The sequence below is a fragment of the Canis lupus genome, chromosome 7, assembly GCF_011100685.1.
Source record: "Canis lupus familiaris isolate Mischka breed German Shepherd chromosome 7, alternate assembly UU_Cfam_GSD_1.0, whole genome shotgun sequence".
Classification (NCBI taxonomy): Eukaryota; Metazoa; Chordata; class Mammalia; order Carnivora; family Canidae; genus Canis; species Canis lupus.
Window position 1 is genome coordinate 8921097 of NC_049228.1, and position 26443 is coordinate 8947539.

Consider the following 26443-nt stretch of genomic DNA (forward strand, 5'->3'; position numbering starts at 1 on the left):
TCCTTGTGAATACTGCTCTGGCAAACTCACCACACCTCCTCACCTGCCTGCTGAAGCCAGTGTTGAATGGGCCAATATCTGGCCCAGGTCTCTGGTGCCCCATTGGGCACAGGGTGCAGGGGTCAAAGTGACCAGCCAGGAAGCCCAAGGAGAGAAGGCAGTTGGTAGAGCACCCTGATCCCTAGCTGCAGAAGCAGGGCATTCTCAGTGGGGACAGTCAGAGGCCTGTCTCAGACCTCACATCTTGCCTAGTGTCCACATCTTCTGTTCTTATCCTGGAAAGGCACAGTTCAGGCCAAGAGGCCATTGTAGCTTGGGGCTCTCATGAAGTTTTTAGTTTGTTTTTTGTTTTTATTAACAGCTTTGTTGTGATATAGTTCACCTCCCATATAATTCACCCACTTGAAGTATACAATTCAATGGCTTTTAGTATATTCACAGATACTTTCAACTATTACCACTGCCAATTTTATAGTATTTTCATCACCCTACACTTTAGCTACCATCTCCGCCATAATTTCACCCTCTACTTCTCCAGTGCTAGGAACCCACTAATCAATTTTTTATTTCTGTCTTTGTTACCTTATTCTGGATTTTCATATGAATGGAATATAATATGTGGTCTTTCATGATTGGTGTACTTCACTTAGCATGATGTTTCAAGTTTCATCCACATTGTAGCAGGTCAGTATTTCATTCCTTTTCATGGCAGCATAGTATTCCACTGTATAGAAATGCCACATTTTGTTTATTCATCTATTGATGGATATTTGGGTTGTCTCCATCTTTTGGCTGTTGTTGATAATGCCACTACAAAATTTGGGTATAAGTTTCTGTGTGGGTATCTGTTCTCATTTTTCTTGAGTATATGCCAAAAGTAGAATTGCTGGGTCCTATGGTAACTTTGTTTAGTCATTTCAGGAAATGTCAAGCTGTTTTCCAAAGTGACTGCAGCATTTCACATTCTTGCCAGCTGTGTATGACAGTTCCAATTTCTCCACATTTTCATTAACCCTTGTTGGTCTGACGTTTTGATTTTAGCCAGCCTAAAATGGGGTGTGAACACCCTAAAAGTGTGTGTGAACTCATGAAGTTTTAGAAGGATTTGGGGGAGGATTTTCCCTTTCTAATATTTTCTAAATCCATTTTATATATACCTAATTTAAATGTATAAATATATATGTAAAACACTTTTAGGTGTGGTATCTATAAAAGCATGACTGCTAAGATGTCCTATTGTCTATCACAATAATGAAGGAGATGTCAATATTTGCTAATCCAAAATTCTTATTGCTCAAAACCAATGAGGGAAACTTTTTGTAATGTGTGAGGTAAGGGGAAGAAACAGGAAGGGTGGAAAAGTGGGAGCAGGTGGTATATTTTCAGATATGTTACATCTTTCCCAGGAGATTGCTCCATTGCTTATCTCTGTGTCTGATGGCTCCCTCTGTCTTTCAGGAGGACTGGCATTGGCCCACGTGCTCTTTTTCTACCTGAAGTACTTGGTGCTCTTTGGTGTCCCAGCTCTGCTCATGCGCCTGGATGGACTCACGCCGCCACCCCTCCCTCGCTGTGTGAGCACCATGTTCAGTTTCACAGGCATGTGGAGGTCAGTAATTTGGTTTATGAAAGCCCTCTGGGGATGTCCAGTGGGAAGAGCCGTGGCTTGGCAGACTTCAAAGAGTTTGGGCCGCTGTCCTTTCTCTGTCCCCCACTCAAGACGCATTTGGCATTTGGGTTTCTTCATCTAATACGATGACAATCTGTGCTTTCTGAACTGCTCAAAAATACTGTCAGGCTATGAAGATATGTGAGATAAGAAAATTCTCTCCAGGCTATGTACAGATGCACAAAGGGTTATGTTTAAGTGGTTTCTTACTAACTTGGGACATGCTGCAATATATTATTTTATTGCTCCCTGTTTTTTGTGAAAATGACTCTGTGTATGTGAAACTGTCAATTAAAAACAATAGAATTAGGATAATAGCATAGGTCACAGTTGGCATTTACTAGCTCTCAGACCTGGGACAATTTACTAAATTTCTCTAAGTTTCAGTTTTCTTCTCTCTTAAATGACAATAATAATAGGGTGATAATACCCATAGTCAAGAGTTGTTTTGAATATCAGATAAGCTAATGTATTTAAGGCATTTGGCACATGGTAGATATTTACAAATGTTAGCTTTTAAAAAATTTTTTTTAATTGGAGTTCAATTTGCCACAAATGTTTGCTTTTATCCTTGTGTTATTCCTCTGCTTGGTGCACATGGATAGACAGATGCATTTTCTGAGTTTTCTCACTCTTCTTGATTTTGCCCCAGAAAGGTAGGGTCAACCTGAAGCTTTTGTCCTGAAAGATCCCTCAGCCCCCCTGCTGTTTCTGATTGTTGCCCTCCAGATGGGCTTGCCTACTGTTGTGTGTTTCTTATCACTTCCTGTATGTAACAAGTGACAGGGCTTGCTTTGCGATTTCAAATTTAATGTAGGAAGCTGAGACTGGGGACCTGCACCATCATAGGGTCAGCACTTTTTAGGCATCTCCATTTCCCCCACCCTGGCTTTGGCCCTGCTCAGAGTTGCTTGTCTGGCTCATTCACCATAGTAAGTGATTGTAGATGCTGAGTTTTTTTAAGCCTCTGTAAATGCATTTTATTATTGGTTCAGTTTGCTTCTTAGGATTAGAGATTTCCTATGGTTATTGCAAGTAATGTTAAATAATTGCTTTGATTTGTCCTTAATTACCTCATCAAATATCAAGGGTTGCCCAGTTTTATTGGCAGGGTCAGAGAATGCTACCAAAGGGGTTCTCTCAAGCCACGGGGACACAGAGTGGTTCTTGGTTGAAAGGTGAGCCTCTTTGGGAGGCTCTGTTAACTTTTGACCTACTGATAAAATTAATTCACTGAACAAATGGGTCGGGACCCAGCATGATTTAGGGTCACGTTACCAGTGACTGGTGTGCCCTTAGCATGGTTTCTCGGTCTCTTTGTGAATGCTTGCCCTAATGCATTTCTTGGGAAGCATATTCTAAAGGGCTTCTCCAGGATTGGTTGGTGTAATGAAAACCATGACTCCTGGGCAGGCATGTTAGCTCCAGGCTCCTTGTCCATAGATCTCAACCCATTGATTGTCACAAGAGGCAGTTTAGACTGTTGACTGTATTTCACATTCAGAGTAGTTGTCTTCTTGTCCTTTATTATTTTAATTAATTACTTTTTTGTCTAATACCCTCTGTTGTCTCTCTACAATAAAGGCAGAGAGAGCATATTTGCCAAGACCTTTGTCATTTTCCATTAGAACTAACCTCAAATCGTGTAGACTCCAGGTTGTCGAAACACTCCACCATCCCTCCCAGTCAAAGTTTTAAGACAGATGTGGGTGAGAGAGTAATAAAAGTTGCTGTGAGGTGGAAGCTCTGGGGTGAGCCCTGAGAGTGATGTGGTCTTAGGCAGAAGTGTTTACAAGAGCTTGTGATGGAATAACAAACATGATCTTTCCTGGGAGTGACCTGGACTTTTATCCTGGCTTTTAATTTAATTTTTAATTAAAAAATATTTTATTTATTTATTCATGAGAGACACAGAGAGAGAGGCAGAGACACAGGCAGAGGGAGAAGCAGGTTCCATGCAGGGAGCCCGATGTGGGCTTGATTCCCGGACTCCAGGATCACATGCTTGGCCAAAGGCAGGTGCTAAACTGCTGAGTCACCCAGGCATCCCTTATCCTGGCTTTTTAAATTTTAAGCCTATACATGGGTCTAGATTTTCCCCTTAGTATTTTTCAGTTTGATGAAGGGTTTTCTAGATTGCCAGTTGTACTTAGAAACGCCTTGGTCTTTGTTCTTTACGCACAATGACCATTCCACATTTAGTAGTTGAATTTAGGAAAGGAGGTCAACTCTGTGCTATAGTGAACAATTTAAGGCTCAGAAGAAGTAGTTTTGAATTGAAAAAAAAAACCCAATAAAAATTATAGCTTCTTTTTTACACCATTTATGGATATTCCTCTGCCCATCAGAGGAAGTTTACCATGTGGTGTTCAGGGGCTGGTAGCCTAACCCTACAGTGGCCCTGGTCCTCACTCTAACTTTTATCTATAAAATGCACATTGAGGGAAAATAAAGTTTTTAATTTCTAGTTTCTGTTTACATCTAGCTTTACATTAATATTTCTGGGCCATCTATTGAGGCCTTGAGGCAGATAGGGAATTGCTTTCTGTTCCTGGATGTAGGTCTGGGAAAAACTGAGTCAGGAGTAACTGTGAAAGCTGGCCATGCAGATTATTCTGGGCAGTGGCAGCCATTCACACGGTGGCACAAAGGGAAGAGTGGATGGGCAGTGGAGGGAAGCAATTTAAAAACAGTCTTTGCAGATTGTCTTGTGGTTACCTGACCTTCTAGAAAGTCCACACTGAATGAGTTGTAGAGCCAATGATGAGAGATGAATTTTTAGCCTCCCATTTTAAAAGCAGCTTACACACCTGAACACCATGCTGACTGATTGCACCATATTTCAGTCCACTTAATAGTGAGAGAAGACTTGAAGCCAGCAGCCCGCTGTATCGGAGAAAGCTGAGCTCTACATCATAGAACAGATGAAATTGGCCATCAGCAAAGAGATAATGTTCCTTGACATGCTAGTTCCAATTGGTCATGAAAAATTGCTGTTCACCCAGACAGCCCTGACCTGAGAGTTAGGAGCCAATGTTTGCTTATTTATTTTTCCCTTCTAGCTCTTTTCTTTCATATAATTCCTGTTCAGATACTTGCAGGCATAACAAAACCCCAAGGAGTATGTGTATTCCCCCTTGTGTGATTTCTCTGTGGCCTTACAGACCTGGGAAATTGAGAATTTTCTGCTTAATTTTTAGGTTTCATGTTTTAATTTAGGTAGGCTGAGATCTGTAATGAGCATCTTTTGCCGGGAGTCATTAAAGATGACATTGCATGTCTGAGGTTTCAAATTAGGAGTCTGATCATGTTCCCCTGATTTGATTTTTAGCTATGGAAGCAAAGTGTGCAAAGTGATAGAATTTCCCATGGCGGCTGGTGAGTTATGGGTCAATTTCAATTATCTCAGGAATCTCGCACAGCTTGCCCTCTGCCTTTCTTGAATTATGATGCTCTCAGGTCTTCATAGGCAAACTCATGCATCACAGCTTAACCCCGAGAGATTTGGGCACTGCTAGACCTTAATGTGTGGGGACATGTTGGGGCTGGGGCTGGGGAGGAGCCTGAGCCCCTTCTTTCAGTGGGGAATTGATTGCATGAACTTTTAGGTCAATAGAAGAATTTAGGTTCCTAGATGGAGAGTTGGTCCAGGCATGTGGTAGATGGTGAAAACTAGCTCTACAGACTGCTAGCTTTACATTTAGTCCTGCTTTTGAATCATGTCTGACCTCGGGTTGTAGGACAGGATGGCAAGCACGGAGCTGGTGAAGTACACACCATGCCTACCAGCCTGCTAATAACCAGGAGCTTGCTACTTACTAGTTGTGTGACTTGGGCAAATAATTAAAATGCTCTGGGCTAAGCTTTTCATTTCTAAAATGGAGATAATAGTACTTGCTGCATAGGGGCCATGTGAGGGTTGACTGAGCCTGGTGTTTAGTAGGTCCTTGGAAAGGGATAGCTTCTTCGTTGTTTTGCACTTGAAAACCTAGCAAAACCCAGAGGTAACTGAGAAATCAGCCTGTGGATGGGCCAGGCTGGGGAGTGATGGGACTGGTCGGGGAAAGGCTTCAGTCCAGCTCTGAGCCTGAGATGTGACAGCTCAGAGATAAAGGCTGTGGAGAGAGCTCGATCCAGTTGTTTGTGCCTCAGTTCTCTCTACTGTTGAATGAAAAAAAAAAAAAAAAGGACTCTTATCATTAGATGATGTCTATATTCTCTTCCGGTTCTGTCTTTAGGTGAGCCTCAGCCACACTGGATGGGGGTGACCACCAGTCCCTGGTGGTAGAGTACCGTCTCCCTCACTACCCATGTAATTGGGTAAAAAGTCACTTAACTTCCTAATGCCTTCGTTTTCTGACTTTATTTATTTAAAATAAAGCTCATCATAGGACTTGCCTCCCTGGGTTGTTGTGAGGGTTCAGTGAGACCACTGCTAATGCAGGAACACAGGGCAGGCACATGGGAGACACCAAGATATTAGCCGATAATCAGAATTACAGATGTGCAAATGGACTTTACACCGGTCGCTTTTTAATTTCCCAGAAAAGACAGGCCTGAGAGCACGGGCGGCGGAAGGAGGTGGAAGGTAGCAGAATAGGTGGCAGTATGTGGAAGGCACAGATTTCAAAAGTAAAGCACAGGGTCCCCGTAATCTGCACCGATTTGACCTCTCCCTCACCTTTAGGGGGAGATCTTCTACTAGTTGGTTTCCAGCTACTGGAATCACCTCATATTTTATCTTTGTCTTATCCTATCTCAACAGACGCAGAAAACATATCTTCCTTCTTCTGACAGTTGTGTTTCAAAATCCCTTTACCTTTTCCTCCACACACAGACATCCATAAATCAGAGTGAAAAGGAAATACCAAGTTGAAGCAAATTTTATGAACCATTATTACATTTTGGTTCCTGGATTTATTTTGACTTCAAAGATAGATACCCTGCTCTCCTCTCCATTTCCTCCCTGTGTGGAGGGTGTTTTCAGTGCATGTATTACTGGGCAAACTCTCAGCCTGGAGGCTTTTAGAATAAGCAGAAGTCTGGCACAAGAAACACCGTGGGGACACCTGGGTGGCTCAGTGGTTGAGCGCCTGCCTTTGGCTCAGGTCATGATCCCAGGGTCCTGGGATCAAGTCCCACATCAGGCTCCTTATGGGGAGCCTGTGTCTCTGCCTCTCTCTGGTTGTCTCTCATGAATATAAATAAAAATAATATCTATAAAAAAAAAAAAAAGAAGAAACACTGGGGTGTCTTCTAATGGATGACTCTTCGGCTGGTCACCTGTGACTGGAGCACAGCCTTCGAGAGTCCAGATCTGGAGCCTGTCTGCATGGGGTTTGAATCCTGGCTCTACTACTTATCATCCAGTGACTTCTCTGTGCCTCAGTTTCCTTCTCTGGAAAATGGCGATGTTCCAGTGCCCAACTCTGGGAGCTGACGCTCTGAGTCACACTGCACCGGAGGCCTCTACTTGCTCACACCCCAGCATCCCGTAAGCTCTTGGAGGGCAGTGATCAGACCTCGCCCTTGGCTAGCCCCGTGTCCCCAGCACCCTCCAGCATTTAGTGGGTTCTCAGGAAGTCTATGCCACAGGGAGGAATGGTCACTTTTCTTGACCACCCAGTCATTAGAGCAAACTTTTCAGACGTTTTGATTCGGGAGCCGCGCAGGTCCTCCCTGTAGCGCGCACTGTCGTGTGGTTGCTGGGGACGGTCCCTGCCGTGACCACTGCTGGTGCTCTGCCTCCTTTGTCTCCGTGTGTTTCTCAGTAAGTCTCAATAGTCGGTGTGCTGAGGTTTTGTGTTGGCTTGCAGGTTTCTTGCGAGCGAATCTTCCTTGAAAGGAATGAAGGGTGCACACCTTTTTAGCTTAATTACTCTCATTATCATATCAGACATCATGCCACATCCCCGAGAGCGGATGGAGGAGAAAGTGGCAAAGTACAAGGAAGAAAAGAGATTCCATCCAGACTCTGACACGAGAGAGGAGTTTGACAGCTGTTTGTCTTTGAGGACAGGAGTTTTCTGAGGCAGGCCTGAAAAGTAGAGATCCTAATCACTTGGGTGGGAGATGAGAACCTGGGGGTAGGACTGGGGGTGAAGCCTTTCTGGAACCTGTTCTCACAATGAGTAATAGTAAGACTAATAATAGTGATGGTAGTAACAGCAGCCCTGACATCTGCAAGCGGCAAACATATCGAGCCAGGCATACTTCTAAGTGCTTTTATATATTTATTTAATCCTCCCAAAACTCTATGTAGCTACCAGTATCCCCACGTTATAAATGGTGAAACTGAGACACAGAGAGGTTGAGTAACTCTCCTTAAATCACACAGCAGCTAGTAAGTGGTAGAGCTGGGGTTTGAACCCAAGTGCTCGTAATCACTACCTTCGCCTGTCTCTCCAGCTAAACGGACCTGTAATGAATTTCTCTTCCAGGGTCTGGAGCATGAGGCTTGTGTGACAGGATCTGAGACTTGGGGGTATCTGAGAATGATGATCACTGATGGACGACCCCCTAGGAAGGGAGATGGTGCAGGGAGGGTGGAGCCAGGCAGTGGTTTGGCCTCCATGTACCAAGGGGTGAGGAGAACGGGAGGGCATTTGACCCTGAGTCACTGAGTGCTCTGGAGTAGTGGAGGGTCCGCTCTCCTGTTAACATCTCTTACGTTATAAACAACAATCCAGAAACAGCTGCTTGAGTGGAGATGGGAGGGGGGTTCACCTGGTGCTGACATAGAAACTTGGCTCCATTTCTCTTGCCAGTGTCTCCTTCTATGTGGAGCTTGGCTGCTGGCCCTCCTTGATGGCTGTCCTCCTCCTCCTCTGTTTCTGGATCTCATGTTAGGCTGGGTCAGATCCCATTTGCCAATAAGAATGGAGAATTGCCCCACATCTGTCAGTCTTTAAGCATCCAGGACCTCAGCACTATTAATTTCTAATTTACACCTTCCCTTCAGCATACTAGTGTTGCTTTTTGCTCCACCTCAGATCGGAGGATTAAAACCAAAGTGCAGCCTGCTTTTACTCTTAAATGCTTCTAGATATTTTGATGTATCAGTTTTATATTTGTATGCAGTTAGATCTTTCTCTGCATAGTTTCTGACTTTGGTGATGAGCTGAGGAAGTCCATTTGAAATTTATTTATTTTTATGTAAGGCAGGAATTCCTCCTTTGGGGATTCACAAGCTACTAAAATGATTTCTCTTAGAATCTCAAAAGCCTGCTTATCGCAGACTCCACGTCATCTAACATAGTGCCTGGCACATAGTAGGCACTCAACAAACAGGTATTTCCTGAGTCAAAGATGAATGATCCCCTGTGCCCTCATATCCTTGAGGAAAAGATAAAAATGGACTTACTTTTTCCCCCTATTTATTTAGTTTTTGTTTTTATTGAAGTTCAATTTAAAAATTGACTTACATGTGAAGTGTAGGTCTAACTTATTTCCAGTGGTTAAGTTGCCATCCTAACTGCATTTATGGTGATATCAAATGCCATCTTTTGCCATATTATCTATTTCCTATGTGGTACCTGAGGCTTTTTCTGGATCCACCTTGTGACAGCATGCATTCCAGCATGTTTCTTTACAGTGTGAATATTTTAATCTTTTTTTGTATTGAATGACTTACCATTAGAATCCCAGAGGGAATTTGTGTTACTTTATGGGGTCTCGTGAAAAAAAGAAGGGGATGAGTAAAGAAAACAGTTTTATTTTTTTTGTTAGAGGCTAAAAGCCAACCAATCAACCACCACTACCACCATCACAAAAGCAACGAGGTAAAATTTAAAGGACCTTCATTGTTTTAGGGACGGGGAAAAGGCAGAGATTATTCTCTGTTCTCAGTGGGCTGGGAAGGAGTGAACCCCCAACCATGAACAGTCAGTGGTGCTTGTGCAAAAAGAAACAATAAGGCTCGCATTCAGAGTCCTCTGAAGAAAGTAACAGGGTTAGGTAGGTGTCACCTGGAATGGGAAAACTATGCCCAAGGTGATTCTGAAAAACTGAACCCACAGATTTTCATCCTGGAACTTCCCATTTACTGCTTCTCCTCTCTGTTCTGTCTTTTTTTTTTTTTTTTTAGTAAAGATTTTATTTATTCAGAGAGAGAGAGAGAGGCAGGCAGGCAGGGAGAGACACAGGCAGAGGGAGAAGCAGGCTCCATGCTGGGAGCCTGACATGGGAGTCGATCCTGGATCTTGGGGATCATGCCCTGGACTGAAGGCAGGCGCTATACCGCTGAGCCACCTGGGCTGCCCTCTCTGCTCTGTCTTTGTCTCTCTCTGTTTCATACTATATAATGTCTGTAGCCCTGGCCATGGGAGTCAATTTGGCCCAGGATTAGGAGGAGCAGGACCAGCTACTTTACTTATCACATGAGAGGAAGGGAGGCCCTTGCTTCTGTTGCCTTGAGTGAAGGATGCTCCTGGTATCCCAGATTGCCATTCTCAGTGCATATTTCCTAGGAAAGTTGGTCTAAACCATGGTCAGATTCCATATTATTATTACAACTGGCCTGAAGAATAGGACTCAATTAGCGTGTAATGGAATCATCTTTGAATGTTGTTAAATGGCAAACTATGAACCCACATCTAGATTGTGACTGAGTAGTTTGGGATAGGGTTCACTAATCTGAATTTTATTCAGCAGCTAACATGATTCTGTAGTCCACAGACCACACTTCAAGAAGCATTTGTGACTGCTATTGTTGGCTTTCTGACAGAGGCCAGAAATCTTGACCTAGCCTTTAAGGCCCTCCCTGATCTGGTCCCTGCTACTTTCTTTCATTCTCTGTATTTTTTTTAAATTTCTTTTTGTTGGAGTTCAATTTGCTAACATATAGCATAACACCCAGTGCTCATCCCATCAAGTGCCCCCCTCAGTGCCCATCACCCAGTCACTTCAACCCCCTGCCCACCTCCCTTTCTACTACCCTTTGTTCATTTCCCAGAGTTAGGTGTCTCTCATGTCATTCTCTGTATTTTTTAAAAGGATTTTATTTACTTATTCATTTTAGAGAGAGAGAGAGAGAGAGAGAGAGAGAGAGAATGTGTGTGCTCAAGCAGGGGAAGAGTGGGATTCGGGGGAGAAACTTTTAAGCAGACTCTCTGCTAACCATGGAGCTCCATGTGGGGTTTGATCTCATGACCCTGAGATCAAGACCTGAGCCAAAATCAAGAGTCAGAGGCTTAACCAACTGAGCCACCCAGGCGCCCCAGGAGTATATTTTAAAAAGAAGAATAAAGAGAGTATTTCAGGAAAGGATAAACTGGTCACCAGAGAGAGTCCAATGCTTCTGGGAGCTAAAGGGAGGGGAAGACTGGAAAATGCTTTTCGGTTTGGTCAACCGGAAGTTATTACTGACATTAAAAAGAGTGCTTGTTTCAGTGGAGTAAAGGGGCTGGGAGACACATGTGAGGGGTTTCAGTGTGAGAGGTAAGAAAACCCTTGCCTCTTACATTCCCTTCCTCCAAGCAATGTTCTAGCCCTTGCGGACTGTTTGCTGTCCTCCAAGGACGTCAGCTGCTTCTTCACTTGTGCTCCTCTTCCACGCATGCTCTGATTGTTCTACCTCTACGTTTCCTAGTCTCACCTCACACAGCATCTTTCTTGGGGCGCCTGCCCTGGCTCTGTAAGGTTGAGTTAGGTATCCTCCTGCCATGCTTCCACCGTGCCCTCTACTTTTCACTATTACCATGGCATGTACGAAGTGGCATTGTCATCTCTTGTCAACTTGCCTCTTTCTTTTACTGGGCTCTGAGCCCCTTGAAGACAGGGCTTGCACCGTTCCTGTTACCTTGTTCATGCCTGTCACAATACTGAGCAGTTAATAGGCATTCAGTGTATGTGGAGTGAACGGTGAGAAAATGAATGAGCATAAAATTCAACAATGGCTATAATGATGCCTGTGGTAGGACCACTGTCACATATGCCTCACTCATACATACCATACATTGTTACTGATTATATGACAAAATATTACTGTTAAGTAGCTGATAACACATGCTCTTACCCATGCAGGATTCTTCTCTGTAGAGGCAGCACATATCATTGCTCCCATCTTATCCCGGGTGTGAAGAACAGAGGAATAGAAAAAAATGTTAGTTTCCTTTGCCCCTAGGAGACATGTGCTTAACACATCAGATATGTGGTGGAATATGATGAGGCTCAAATGACTAATTTAGATAGTAAGAGTGCGGTGAGTTCAGAGGCAGGGAGATACCTCCAGCTGGGCTCATCAAGCAAGATGTTCTGAAGGAGTTGGCATCACGTTAGGCTCATTTCTTCACTTATTATAATATCTCCTATGAACCAGACACTCTTTGGGCAACACAAAAGTGTCTGTGATAAAGTCCCTAAACTGTCAGAGGAATGGGCAAGGAGTGGAGCAAGAGGACTATGGAAATGGCCACATAATGCTAAGTATCCTCCTAGGCATTTTCCTATACATCATGTCACGGATGCAGTGTACGCACTATCCCTGTAATGCATGAAATAAATGTTACTTCTTTTCTTTTCTTTCTTTTCTTTTCTTTTCTTTTCTTTTCTTTTCTTTTCTTTTCTTTTCTTTCTTTCTTTTCTTTTCTTTCTTTTCTTTCTTCTTTCTTTCTTTCTTTCTTTCTTTCTTTCTTTCTTTCTTTCTTTCTTTCTTTCTTTCTTTCTTTCCTTCCTTCCTTCCTTCCTTCCTTCCTTCCTTCCTTCCTTCCTTCCTTCCTTCCTTCCTTCCTTCCTTCCTTCCTTCCTTCTTTTTATAAAATAATTTTTATTGGTGTTCAATTTACCAACATACAGAATAACACCCAGTGCTCATCCCGTCAAGTGTCCCCCTCAGTGCCTGTCACCCACTCACCCTCACCCCCCGCCCTCCTCCCCTTCCACCACCCCCAGTTTGTTTCCCAGAGTTAGGAGTCTTTATGTTCTGTCTCCCTTTCTGATATTTCCCACACATTTCTTCTCCCTTCCCCTATATTCCCTTTCACTATTATTTATATTCCCCAAATGAATGAGAACATATAATGTTTGTCCTTCTCCGATTGACTTACTTCACTCAGCATAATACCCTCCAGTTCCATCCACGTTGAAGCAAATGGTGGGTATTTGTCATTTCTAATGGCTGAGTAATATTCCATTGTATACATAAACCACATCTTCTCTATCCATTCATCTTTCAATGGACACCGAGGCTCCTTCCACAGTTTGGCTATTGTGGCCATTGCTGCTATAAACATCAGGGTGCAGGTGTCCCAGCGTTTCATTGCATCTGAATCTTTGGGGTAAATCCCCAGCAGTGCAATTGCTGGGTCGTAGGGCAGGTCTATTTTTAACTCTTTGAGGAACCTCCACACGGTTTTCCAGAGTGGCTGCACCAGTTCACATTCCCACCAACAGTGTAAGAGGGTTCCCCTTTCTCCACATCCTCTCCAACATGTGATATTTCCTTCCTGTCTTGTTAATTTTCCCCATTCTCACTGGTGTGAGGTGGGATCTCATTGTGGTTTTTATTTGTATTTCCCTGATGGCAAGTGATGCAGAGCATTTTCTCATGTGCATGTTGGCCATGTCTGTGTCTTCCTCTGTGAGATTTCTCTTCATGTCTTTTACCCATTTCATGATTGGATTGTTTGTTTCTTTGGTGTTGAGTTTAAGAAGTTCTTTATAGATCTTGGAAACTAGCCCTTTATCTGATACGTCATTAGCAAATATCTTCTCCCATTCTGTAGGTTGTCTTTTAGTTTTGTTGACTGTATCCTTTGCTGTGCAAAAGCTTCTTATCTTGATGAAGTCCCAATAGTTCATTTTTGCTTTTGTTTCTTTTGCCTTCGTGGATGTATCTTGCAAGAAGTTACTATGGCAAAGTTCAAAAAGGGTGTTGCCTGTGTTCTCCTCTAGGATTTTGATGGAATCTTGTCTCACATTTAGATCTTTCATCCATTTTGAGTTTATCTTTGTGTATGGTGCAAGAGAGTGGTCTAGTTTCATTCTTCTGCATGTGGATGTCCAATTTTCCCAGAACCATTTATTGAAGAGACTGTCTTTCTTCCAATGGATAGTCTTTCCTCCTTTATCGAATATTAGTTGACCATAAAGTTCAGGGTCCACTTCTGGGTTCTCTATTCTGTTCCACTGATCTATGTGTCTGTTTTTGTGCCAGTACCACACTGTCTTGATGACCACAGCTTTGTAGTACAACCTGAAATCTGGCATTGTGATGCCCCCAGACATGGTTTTCTTTTTTAAAATTCCCCTGGCTATTCGGGGTCTTTTCTGATTCCACACAAATCTTAAAATAATTTGTTCTAACTCTCTGAAGAAAGTCCATGGTATTTTGATAGGGATTGCATTAAACGTGTATATTGCCCTGGGTAACATTGACATTTTCACAATATTAATTCTGCCAATCCATGAGCATGGAATATTTTTCCATCTCTTTGTGTCTTCCTCAATTTCTTTCAGAAGTGTTCTATATACTTCTCTATTTTAAACAGCTGATCTACTCTTCTTCATTGAGATAGCTAGGAATGGGCTCAGAAAGGGGCATTTGAATTTTAAAAGCCAATGGATATTTATTTACTGAGTGCCTAACTATGCACCAGGCACTGTTTTAGGTCCTATGTTTACATATAAAGTAGTAAGAAAACTGAAAAACATCCTGCCCTCACAGAATTTCCTTAATAATAGGAATAGAGTTCCATTTAAACAATAAATAATAGAACTTCCATAATAAGAATAGTCTGCTTGAATAGCTTCCATATAATAATAATAAGACAATAAACAAAACAAGTAAACTATATAGCATGTTAGAAACATATAACCACTATAGAGAAAAATAAATCAGGTGAAGGGGATGGGGAATGGCAGGAGTTTTAGTTGTCAATGGAGTGGCCAGGGGAGGTTCACTGAGAAGGTGCCATTGGAGCAGAGACCTGAATGGGATGAAGGAGTGGCCGTGTTGGTGGCTGAGTGAAGAGTTTCCCAGCACAAGGTTCTCTTGAGTGCAAAAGCACAAGGCAGGAGAGTGAGCCTGCGGTGTTTAAGGACCAACAAAGTTGCCAGTATGGTGGGACAGAATGAGCAAGAGTAAAGTGTGATAGCAGATGGGGGTCAAGAGAACAGGGGGCCATTTTAAGGCCTTTGCCTTTTATTTTTGCTTTATGCTTTTTAAGTTCTCTTTACAGGGTACTCAGGAGTATTATGTCTTCTTCATGAAAAGTAACTACTTTATCATTTTATGATGACTCTCTTTATTGTTATTAATATTCCTTGTCTGAGGTTTATTTTGTCTGATGTTAATATAGTGACTTCAGCTTTCTTTTGATATGCTTTCATGGCATATATTGTTTCATCTTCTTACTTTTAACATTATCATTAAATTAGAGAGGGAGACAAACCATGAGAGACTCCTAACTCTGGGAAACAAACAAAGGGTTGCAGAAGCAGAGGTGGGCGGAGGGATGGGGTAACTGGTGATGGGCACTGAGGAGGGCACTTGATGGGATGAGCACTATTATACTATATGTCAGCAAATAGAAATTAAATAAAAATATTTTTAAAAATGCAAAATGACATTTAACAATGAAAAAAATAACATTAAAATTAAATGAGGTTTTTGTAGACACCATAGAGTTAGATTTTGCTTTTTTATCTAAGCTAACTCTGGGAAACGAACTAGGGGTGGTAGAAGGGGAGGAGGGCGGGGGGTGGGAGTGAATGGGTGACGGGCACTGGGGGTTATTCTGTATGTTAGTAAATTGAACACCAATAAAAAATTAAAAAAAAAAATAAATTGACAATCTCTGCCATTGGGGCATTTAAACCAGTTAGAGTTAATGTAATTATTGGTATTGGTTGCATTTAAAGCTATCATCTTGAAAGTTATTTTTTAAACCCCATTTTTTTAAATGGCTTCCTACTTATCCATCCATCCATCCATCCATCCATCCATCCATTGTGGTAGCATATAATATAAAGTTTACTACTTTAACCATTTATAAGTGCACAGGTCAGTGATACTAAGTGTATTTACATTGTTCTGCAATCATTACCCATATCCATCTCTAAAGTTTTTTCATCTTTCCCAACAGAAACTCCATACCCATTAAATAACTATTTATTCCCTCTTCTCCCCTGCCCATTTCTCGTACTACTAATTTCTTTGTGTAGATCTAAATATACCATTTGACATTATGCTCCCTTCTGCCTGGAGAATTTCCTTAGCCTTCTGGTCTGCTGACTAAACTTTTATTTCTTTTTTCTGAAAATGTCTTTATATCACCTTTAATTTTAAAAGACATCTCTACTGGATATGGAATTCTTTGTTGACAGGTTTTGTTTTTCAGTATCTTCAAGGTCTCTCTCCATTATCTTCTGGCTTGCATAGTTTCAGACAAGAGGCCTTATGTAAGTCCTCTTACATTCTGTTTCGTTTTTCCTCTAGCTGCTTTCAAGATTTTATCTTTGGCTTCAGCAGTTTGACTGTGATGTGCCTAGGTATATTTTTCTTTGTGTTTGTATAGTTTGGAGTTCTCTGAGGTTCTTAGATCTGTGGTTTATTATCATTAATTTTGGAAAGTTTGTGGATACTATGTCTTTAAATATTTCTTTCTTACCATTCCCTTTTTATTCTGCAACTCCAATGACCTGTATGTTAGAGTGATGTTAGCTCACAGCTCTTTGATGCTTGGTTCTGATTTTTGCCTCCCTGCCCCCGACTCTTTTTTTTTTTTTTTCTCTTTATGTTTCAATTTGGATACCTTCTGTTGGCTTATCTTTAAGTTCATTGCTCCTTTCTTCTGTCATGTCCACTCTTCTTCTTTAGATCCCAACCTAAAGTTGTAAAGGAAGATGAGGATTGACATTGGAGTTGGGCTTCCATGGAGGTCATGGTGACCTTGACAGTGGGAGTCTCAGTGAAGTGGTGGGGGGCAAAAGCCCCACTAAAGTGGGCTCAGAGGAGAATGGATCTGATCTGACCCCAGGAACCCCAGGGTCTAATGAGGGGAAGCTGGTGTACATGGTGTGGTTAGGGTCCAGATTTCCTGTCTTCCTGACTGGGCCTCACCACAGTTCTTCTTGACTAAGCAGACCCCTTTGAGTCTTAGCCAGGCCCTGGCAAGGCTGTGCACTACACTTTGCAGTGACCTCACTTGCTATTCATCACAGGTGTCCCTAAACCACCTAAATCAGATCTATGGGCCCACATCTTACTACCTTCAGTGCAGGAACTTCTGAATATCTCCTTGCCAAAGGTTGCTGAAGGAGGCTCAGCAATGCTAACTAGGCTCTTTCCTTCACTCTGCCTAACTATATTTACCCCAATATGGCCACCCTTTGTTGTTGTTTTAAGATTTTATTTATTTATTCATGAGGGACAGGGAGAGAGAGAGACAGAGACAGAGACATAGGCAGAGGGAGAAGCAGACTCTGTGCAGGCAACCCGATGTGGGACTTGATCCCAGGACTCCAAGATCACGCCCTGGGCTGAAAGGCAGGCACCAAAACACTGAGCCACCCAGGCGTCCCTGGCCACCCTTTGTTGTAAAGAGCATCCTGCAACCTCATCTATCAGAGTTCAACCAGAAAGGAAAGCCAAAGCTTCTCTGCTTGGGCTTTCACCTCCACCTATATAATAGCCTTCCCTTTTAGGACATGTTTCTGAGTTGTGTCCTCTTCCATCTCTTGCCACAGTTCACTGTGTCACAAGAGATAGCTTTTCTACTTCCTCCTCCTCCCTTCTCTTTTGACATCTTTCTCTAGGGCAGGTAATGTTATAGCCTAGCTTTTGTAGGTAAAAGGGAGGTATTCTTTCTGTAATACAGAGAAAAATACTTTAAGATCTGATTCAGTTAGACATAGTTCTGAATCCATGAGTACTTGGATGAGGAACTAGGGATTTCTGGGAACAGAATACATTGTTTTAGTTTTTAAAAAGTCCCTGTTAGAATTAGTTATTCTTGCAATAGTACTGTTTAGTAAGGATTTAGATGTTATCACCACTGCCTAAGAACCAGAGCAGTAAGTTGTCCAAGATCATGCAGCTAGCGTATTCTTATGGTATTAAAATCTAAATCCTAATCCTTTCAGTAAGACAGGTTTAGAGGCATAAATGTGTTTGCTCGTAGATGACTATGTGAAAATTCATATATTCAAAGCACCACAAGTGAATAGATTTCCTATTATACCAAGAAGAAAGGCAAAAATATTTGTAAGTCCTGAGATTTCAGTCTGCTCTAGCTACAGGTTCATTACCTGTCACCTTCTTTGTGATCCACCTGACTATAGTAGACATTCTAAGCTTTTCTCTTGACATGCTAACAAAATGATCTGATACGGTCCAACTGCTTACCTATTGAACACGATAGGTACTCTGTCTTCTGCTAAGTACTGTAAATTATTATAGGCCTGCAGGGTAAAAGTTAGGACTAATTCTCTTCCTGTTATGCTTGGAAATAATGTTTTATTCTTAAGCATGACATGCATACCTGGCTCCAACCTTCTATTTCAAGTTCTTCTCACTCACCTTATATAACAACAGTAAGAGGTAGGCCTTGTTCTTCAGTCCAGCCCACCCGGTTCACCCACATACCCCCATGACTTTGGTGCTGGGTTCCTGGTGCTGTAGGGTTCACCATGCCCCTCTTCCTTCTATCAGACAAGACACCACGCACTCTACAATTCAGTGCCAGCTTCAGTGTCACCTTTTTTTTTTTTTTTTTTTTTTTGGAGCTATGCTCTACTCCCACCCCCTGGCAGAGGGATTGTTCATTCATCTTTGCTCTATGTTACTTTGTACTAAGTTCATGTATTCTAATGCTTCTATTTGTTAGTACACTCATTGTGTCTGGCTTATGGAGGCCGGAGCCTACCACTGCTTATTTATTTTCTATAAGGTATTTTACTTTGTATAGTAAATGTCTATATTTGGCAAGAGCCTTGCATTAGATCCTTGCTATTCCAAGTACGGTCTGAAGGACTGCAGCATCAGACTCTCCTGGGAGCTTGTTAGAAATGCAGGATCCTGAGCCTCACCCGAGACCTACTGAATTAGAATCTGCTTTTTTAACAAGATCTCCTGGGGACATTGTACACACATTAAAATTTAGGAGGCACTGGGCTGGGCTAGATGAATCCTAAGGATTCCTCCTTCCTGATTTGCCACAACTCTGTAGACTACCTGGGTAATGGCCTTGAGTGGCTGTAAAGGGACTGGGCCCCAGGAGAACTTTGCTGGGAGCTTTTACTGGTGTTCCCAGGGGGTAGGACCACAGAATGACTGAAGAGGTGGCAGATAGGATAAGCTCAACCAGCCTCAGGGTATGGAGGGGACTGGCAGGTGGCTTTTTGATAAAGAAGCAATCTTGAAAGGCAGACTTAGAGGTACACAAACCAGATGGAGAGGCCACCGGTCTATAGTCACAAAAACCTAGGAAAAATGAATCCCCCTATCTGTTGTCTCCAGAAGGCATTTGTCCTCCAGCTTGTTTTCCTACATGTAGATTTCTCCCCTTCTCTGCCCTCTTCCTTCTGTCCCCCTAGAATTGTTCCTTGTGTGTGAGAAGCCCATCCAGGAAGGAATGCCCAGTTTCTCCTGGGAGCTGACTGTGACCTGCAGACAACCTTCTTTGAATTTTGGAAGGCTGCCCCACTGGAGGGAGGGATGTCATTCCCAGTGAGACTATGTACATGGGAGACTCAGCCCACCAGACTTTAGAAAGCAATGCTTGTGGACATGACCTTCCTGGTGAAGCAGGGATGATAGATACAAGTAGTCATCACATTTCTGGGAAATGTTGCTAGCCGCAGAAGATTTGCTAAGAAGCTAATTAAAATATACATCATGGGTATCCTACGGTGCCAGTTGGGTTATGATTAGTGAGTGAGTGCACGCGTGGCACTTGGGCGAGCTGCTTGCTGTGTTATTACAGCCGAGCTTCTTCAGCTGGGAGTGGGAAGCGGCGCTGTATCAGGGGACTGAGCAAAATGGAGTCACAGAGGCTTGACAGTGGCAGCAGCCCAAGTCCTGTTATGACACATTGCCATCATGATGTCGATTTGCAGGTAATAATATTACTTGTCTAGTTGGCAGCTGACCTAATTGGTAGCAGTAATTGTCATAGCAATATATTTCCCGGACTTTCTTTTTGTTGCAGTAGGGATTAAGAACCCTTCTTTTTTTAAAATTTTAAAAAGATTTTATTTATTTATTTCTGAGAGGCAGAGACCTAGGCAGAGGGAGAAGCAGGCTTCCCCTGGGGAGCCTGGCACAGGACCCGATCCCAGGACCCTAGGGTCACAACCTGAGCCAAAGCAGATGCTCAACCACTGAGCCATCCAGGTGCCCCAATTAGGTACCCCTTTTGCGGTCTGTCATTTTACTGTAAAAACTGAGAGCTGAAATGTTAGGTTCTCCAGGATTTCTCAAGGGAGAAATTGACTATTTTGCAACAGGCTTTGATGCATGTACTTGAGACAGGTTATCTTTCCTTTAAATAGTTGTGTGGTAACTCAGTCCCATGAAACTGATCCATAGAGAAATCGGAGGAACTAGTTTTATATGTATATGTTTTCTCTGTTATATTTTCTATTTGACAGCAGATTCAATTTCCTAAAACTTAGTAACAGTATCATCTGACTCAAAATCATTGACAACTAAAATGTGGTCTGTGTGCTTTGCTTCCTCAAGGTCGTTGATCACCCAGGTCCCATAAGTAAAGCCAAGAAACTACCAGCACCTCTCCTGGGGTTGAGTGGAGCCCTCAACTTGGGTTACCTGTGGGATTTGGCTGTGACCTTGTCTCCCGGAATGGCAAAAGAGGAGGGTTAGGGCTGCCTCTTGGAACCTGGGAAAATCCTTAAGTGTCCTGAGGGTCTCCTGGCTGAAAAGTCAGAGGAGAGGGAAGGTGTGAGGTGAAGTGGGGAGAGCTCTCTCTTATCTATCAAAGCACTTTCTTTTTTTCTTTTATTTTTTAAAAGATTTTATTTGAGAGAGAGTGAGTGAGAGAACACAAGCAATGGGAAGGGGGTGGGTAGCTACCCAGGCACCCCATCAAAGCACTTGGATGCCTTCCTGTGTGACTTATCCTTCAGGAATGTATTTGTCCAGACCTCTGCTCCAGGGGGAATTTCTGACTCTCCATCTACCTCTTCATTCATTGATCCAAAAAATATTTGCTGATTGCCTGATACATGCCAGAAACTGTGCTAGGTGCTGGGGACAGAGTAGTGAACAAAACCAGCGAAAGCATGCACTGTCACAGAGTTTACTGTAGCTGGTGAGACAGATAATAATAAATAGTAAGTAATACAGTGTACTAGGGCCTAATAAATGCTGTGGAAAAAATAAAACCGGTTAGGGGTTGCAATACTCAGTCAATAAAGTTTACTTTATTTATAAAGTTCACTGAATTAGCTAATTCAGTGAACACTGAATTAGCAAATAACTAAACCATTGCTCCTAAGGGAGATGTAGGGTTAGGTTCCTGTGAGCCTTTAATCACAACATTTGACAGCCAGTCAATACATAACCTTGTTTTAATGTGTGTTTCTGTTTAAAGACATTTGATATATATCGTTGATTCATTAACATTGAACTCTTGGCCCACAGCAGTAGAACTTATGTCTGAGTAAATCTTATGTAACATATATCTTTTTTTCTATAAGGCCCATCACAGCCTTCCTGTGCCTAGAAGCACGAGACAGCCCTTCAGCACTGTACTTGGGGGCCTTTCCCAAAAGTGAAATCACCAATGAGAAGCATAAAAATAAACTAGGCACACTGTGAAAAGGACCTTGTCTGTGATGTGGGCTGAAATAAGATGTCAGAGTGTCATGTTGTTCTACCCAAGATGGGCATGTGGCATTGGGTGGCCACAATGAGCTTGGCTGTGAATGACTGTAGAAGTGACTCAAGTTTTTATTTTGGGGTTACAGATTTTAGTGAGTAGACAAATTCACAAATATGTAATCAGCAAGCTATGGAACCAACTGCAAATGGAGTGATGAGAGTGGGCCTCAGTGAGAAGGTGACATTTGATGAAGACTTGGAGGAGGATGTGAGTCACATGGGTTCTTGGAGAAATGTTCCAGGAAGAGGATGCTAGTGAGTGCAAAGGCTCTGGGCTGGGAGTGTGCTAAAGTGTGCAAGAAATAGCAAGGAGGCCAATGTGGCTGCAGTGGAGTGTGGAATGATCAGACGAGAGTGGTGGGAGATGGAAGCAGAAGGGATGCAGGTTGGGTAAGAGTGCCAATATAAGCTATTGACATTTTTTTTTTCTAAATCTGAGATAGCTTATTAGGATTCTCCAGAGAAACAGAACCAGAAGGAGATACACACATAGATTCATGTATATATGTTCGCATATATGTGGGAGGGAGGGAGAGAGATTGATTGATCCATTGAGAGAGATTTTGTACAGAAATTGGTTTACACAATTATGAAGAAATCTTATAATCTGTCACCTGTGAGACCAGAAAAGCCAGTGGTATGATTCAGTCGGAGTCAGAAGGCCTGAGAACCAAAAAGCTGATGGTATAAATCCCAGTCCAAAGGCCCAAAAATTGAATGGCTAATGATATAAGTCTGAATCTAAGCCTGAAGGCTTGAGAGTCAGGAACACTGATGTCTGAGGACAAGAGAATATGGATGTCCAGCTCAAACAGAGAGCAAATGTGCTCTTTTTCTGCCTTTTTGTTCTAATCAGGCCTTCAGTGGACTGGATATGCCCACCCACATTGGTGAGGGTGATCTTCTTTACTGACTAGCGATTCAAATGCTAGTCTCTTCTGGAAACACCTTTACAGACACACCCAGAAATAATGTTTTACCAGCTATCTTGGGCATCTCTTAGCCATTAAGTTGACACATAAAATTAACCACCATATTCAATAATCACAAATCAATCAACATGATATGTTAATAAAAGATAAGAGCCATATGATTTCAGTAGATGAAGAAAAAGTATTTGACAAAGTATAACATCTATTCATGATAAGAACCCTCAACAAAGTAGATTTAGAAGTAACATACTTCAACGTAATAAAGATCATATATGAAAAGTCCACAGCTAATATAATCCTAAATGGGGAAAAACTGAGAGCTTTTCCTTTGTGGTCATGAATGAGACAAGGATGTCCCTTCTCACCATTTTACTCAACATAGTACTGGAAGTCCTAACCACAGCAAACAGACAACAAAAAGAAATAAAAGGCATCCAAATTGGCAAAGAGGAAGTCAAACTTTCACTATTTGCAGATGAAATACCCTGAAAGACTCCACCAAAAAACTGCTAGAACTGATAAATGAGTTTAGTAAAGTCCCAGAATACAGAATCGATGCAAAGAAATCTGTTGTATTTTTATACATCAATAATGAAACAGCAGAAAGAGAAATTAAGGAATCCATCTCATTTACAATTGCATCAAAATGATACGATATATCGGAACAAACCTAACCAAAGAGATGAGTGACCTGTACTCTGAAAACTATAAAACACTGATGAAAGAAACTGAAGAGGACAAAAAGAAATGAAAAGACATTCCATGCTCATGGACTGGAAGAACAAATATTGTTAAAATGTCTATAGTCACCAAAGCATTGTACATATTTAATGCAATCTCTTATGATAGTCAGAGAGAGAGAGAGAGAGAGAGGCAGAGACACAGGCAGAGGGAGAAGCAGGCTCCATGCACCGGGAGCCCGACGTGGGATTCAATCCTGGGTCTCCAGGATCGCACCCTGGGCCAAAGGCAGGCGCCAAACCGTAATGCAATCTCTATCAAAATCCCAGTAGCATTTTTCATAGAGCTAGAACAAACAATCCTCAAATTTGTGTGGAACCACAAAATACCCCACATGGCCAAAGCAATCTTGAAAAGCAAAGCTGGAGGCATCACATTTCCAGGCTTTAAATTATAAAACTATAGTAATCATAACAGTATGGTACTGGCACAAAAATAGGCACACAGGTCAGTGGAACAGAATGGAAAACCCAGAAATAAACCCAGAATCATATGGTCAATCTTTGGCAAAAGAATATGCAAAGGAAAAAAGAATGTCTCTTAAATGGCTTTGGGAAAATGGGACCACTTTCTTCAAGTATACAGAAAAATAAATTCAAAATGGATTGAACACCTAAATGTGAGACAGGAAAGCATAAAGATCTTAGAAAGGAACACAGCAGTAGCTTTGACATCAGCTGTGGCAACTTTTTCCTAGATACATCTCCTGAGGCAAGGGAAACAAAAGCAAAAATGAATAATTGAGACTACATCAAAATGAAAAGATTCTACACAATGAAGGAAACAGTCAACAAAATGAAAAGGCAACCTACAGAATGGGAGAAGATATTTGCTAATGACATATCCAATAAAGGGTAAGTATCCAAAATACATAAAGAACTTACAAAACTCAAGTTTGCACCTGGGTGGCTCAGTGGTTGAGTGTCTGTCTGTGGCTCAGGTCGTGATCCTGGGGCCCTGGGATTGAGTCCTGCGTCGGACTCCCTGCATGGAGCCTGCTTCTCCCTCTGCCTGTGTCTCTGCCTCTCTTTCTGTGTCTCTCATGAATAAATAAATGAAATCTTTAAAAACCAAAAAAACAGAAAACTCAACACCCAAAAACAATCCAATTTAAAATAGGCAGAATACATGAACAGATAGGTCTCCAAAGAGGACATCCAGATGGCCGACAGACACATGAAAAAGATGCTCATCATCACTTACCATCAGAAAAATGCAAATCAGAACTACAATGAAATATCCCCTCATGCCAGTTAGAATGGCTAAAATTAATAACATAGGAAACCATTGATATTGGTGAGGATGTGGAGAAAGGGGAACCCTCTTGCACTGTTGGTAGGAATGAAAACTGGTGCAGTCACTTTGGAAAACAGTGTGGAAGGTCCTCAAGAAGTTAAAAATAGAACTACACTATGAGCCAGCAATTGCACTACTGGGTATTTACCCAAAGAATATGAAAAATACTAATTCAGAAGGATACATGCACCCTAGTGTTTATAGCAGCATTGTCTACAATAGCTGAATTATGGAAATAGCCCAAGTGTCCATTGATTGATGGAATGGATAAGGAAGATACCATGTATGGTATCTACATACATAGAATATTACTCGGCCATAAAAAGAGAATTTTGGCCATTTGTGATGTGACAAATGGTGCTAGAATGTGCTATCCTAAGTGAAATCAGAGAAGGACAAATACCACATGATTTCACTCATGTGGAATTTGAGGAACAAAACAAATGAGCAAAGGGGATGGGGGAGAGAGAGAGGCAAGCCAAGAAACAGACTCTTAACTATAGAGAACCCATTGATGGTTACCAGAGGGCGGTGGGTGGGGGGATGGTGAAATAGGGGATAGGGAATAAGGAGTCCACTTGCTGTGATGAGCACTCATGTTGTATGGAAGTGTTGAAGCGCTATGTTGTACATCTAAAATTAATATAACACTGTATGGTAGTCAACTGGAATTTAAATAAAAACTTAAAAATAATTAACCACCATAGATTGAGAGACATGGAAGGGATTTGAGTTGACGAGTGACACTGTACTGAATTATGAGACTGGTCTTTAGGATCAAAGGCAAAAGCAGTAAGCCAGTGACGGGGATGTTGCAGCAATCCAGAGCTAAGCCTTGATGCAGTCATTTGCTGACAACTTCAAAGAACTTTCCGGCACCTTCTTTGACCCTGAGACATTCTCATTTCTCAAAAGGAGCCCAGCTCCTGGGATTTGGCTGCTTTGCTCACTGCTTCTCAAAGAGAACTGAACCTTGACATTGCAGGACCCAGGGCCGCTGGTGCCTATCTGAAGATGTGCTTCAGCCTGAAATCAGACTAATTGGAGCTCTGGTTTCTATAAAGCAATTTGTCATTCTGTGTTATTAGTCGTGCACATTCAAATTATTTTAAATATAGGGTACCAGTAATTAGAAAAACACTGGCTTTCTGAATAAAAGGCATGCATATTGCCTTACTAAGTTTTGGCTTTGCTTTACAACCACTATCACAGCCCTTGAGAACCACATCTCATTCACCTTGACCGGGCAGGGGAAAGCGGCTAAACAGATTGCCTGCATGAAGATATTTGTATCCGAGGTAGAATGTAGAAATAATTCATGGCACGATGCTGCACTGCTTTAATGAATACGGAAAGCACTTTAGGTAATGCATTATTAAGGGCATGCACAGCAGAGCTTCCTTGTATACAATCGAAGCGTGAACTTATTTGCATTTTAGGTTACTACCTCTTTTAGATTTAATTAGATTTCAGACTTCAATCGATTTACTAAATGAATTTCTCACTGCTTAAAAGGTGTAATATGCTCATGACAGTAGCTTTTCCCCAACACTCTCTTCTCATTTCCTCATGCACCCAAGATCTCAGCTTCTGTCTTGGATTCAAAGCCAGAGGTTATTTTCCAGAGCTATTGTGCTGTATAAATGTAGCTGCTTTTGTTCTTGGAGACACTGGGGCCATGGGAGGATTATGTTTTTATCCATATTGTCTGACATGAATGTACCTCTTCTAGATTTACCACCAGTAAATTTAACTAAAGCACAGTAAAGCACTATCTTCTGTTTGGGTGGCCCTTTATCACTCTGAATCTTTCTACTGTTATTTTGGCACAACTTCCACAAACCTTTATTTTTACTGCGATGAGGAGAGCATTGGGACTCTTCAGATGGTGGGAAATTAAATGTAATGAATCAAACCATATTAGTGATTCTCAAGATGAGCTGGAGAGCTAGACCATAAAAT

The 26443-nt window shown here is 42.0% G+C and overlaps 1 protein-coding gene across 8 annotated transcripts in view; it reads left to right on the forward strand.

Moving 5' to 3' along the window:
* Nucleotides 1-26443, forward strand: part of HHAT (hedgehog acyltransferase) — a 340331-nt gene that overhangs the window by 122314 nt on the left and 191574 nt on the right. For all 8 annotated transcript variants that reach the window (XR_005361890.1, XR_005361891.1, XM_038542061.1 and 5 more), the window contains one exon: nt 1459-1609. Coding sequence is in view for 6 of the 8 variants with exons in the window: in XM_038542061.1 (XP_038397989.1) it covers nt 1459-1609 (151 nt within the window). In the remaining 2 variants the exon portion in view is untranslated. The remainder of the gene's footprint in view (nt 1-1458; nt 1610-26443) is intronic.